This window comes from Bison bison, unplaced genomic scaffold (assembly GCF_000754665.1).
Source record: "Bison bison bison isolate TAMUID 2011002044 unplaced genomic scaffold, Bison_UMD1.0 scf7180017575348, whole genome shotgun sequence".
Taxonomy (NCBI): Eukaryota; Metazoa; Chordata; class Mammalia; order Artiodactyla; family Bovidae; genus Bison; species Bison bison.
In genome coordinates this window covers 1-582 of record NW_011423845.1, presented here as the reverse complement: position 1 = coordinate 582, position 582 = coordinate 1, and the positions used below count along the sequence as shown (strand labels likewise).

Here is a 582-nt window from a genome sequence, read left to right as displayed (position 1 = left end):
GTGACGCTTCCTCCTCTGATGGTTCTTGCGCGTGAACTGAACGTAAGCCCTGCGGTTTTGCTCACGCTCAGACCTCAGTTCTACCTGCAGGGCGGCCAGTGCCTGCAGGGCATCCAGCTCCTGGCGCTCACTCGGGCCTCCGGGCCTTTCCTGGCCCTGCTCCTCCACCGTCTTCTCCTCTAGCTCCTGGGAGGGCCGCTGTTCCTGCTCCTCATCCGCCACAACCTCCACGTCCTCCATGATGTCTTCCACAAGCAGCTGGAACTCCCGCCCGATCCCCGCCACGTCTCCGTCCACCAGGGCCTCGCCCTCCTCCACCGCCTCCACCCTGAAGAGGGTGGCCTCTTGGCCTGGCGTGACAACTGCTGGTGACAAGGTCCCAGCTGCGCACTGCATCACGACGGCAGGCTGCGGGGTGGGGGAGGGGGGGTGGGGGCGGGGCCCTGCCCCCTGAGTACCTGGGCTCACAACTTGGAAGGTGCGGGGTCCCGGGACGCTCCCGGCCTTCCTCTGACCGCCTCTCACGTTCCTCTTGGCCTTGGCGGTGACCCCGAGCTGGGGCAGATGCGAAGGGACGCGACA

At 66.8% G+C, this 582-nt stretch overlaps 1 protein-coding gene across 1 annotated transcript; it reads right to left on the bottom strand.

Moving 5' to 3' along the window:
- Window positions 1-3: 3 nt before the first annotated feature.
- On the bottom strand, window positions 4-576 carry LOC105001162 (testis-specific Y-encoded protein 1-like; the record flags this gene model as incomplete). Its single annotated transcript, XM_010857369.1, is given in 3 exon segments — window positions 4-362; window positions 459-501; window positions 503-576. Coding segments are annotated over 3 exon segments (476 nt in total), but the record flags the coding sequence as incomplete, so codon positions are not given.
- Between the last annotated feature and the right edge of the window lie 6 nt (window positions 577-582).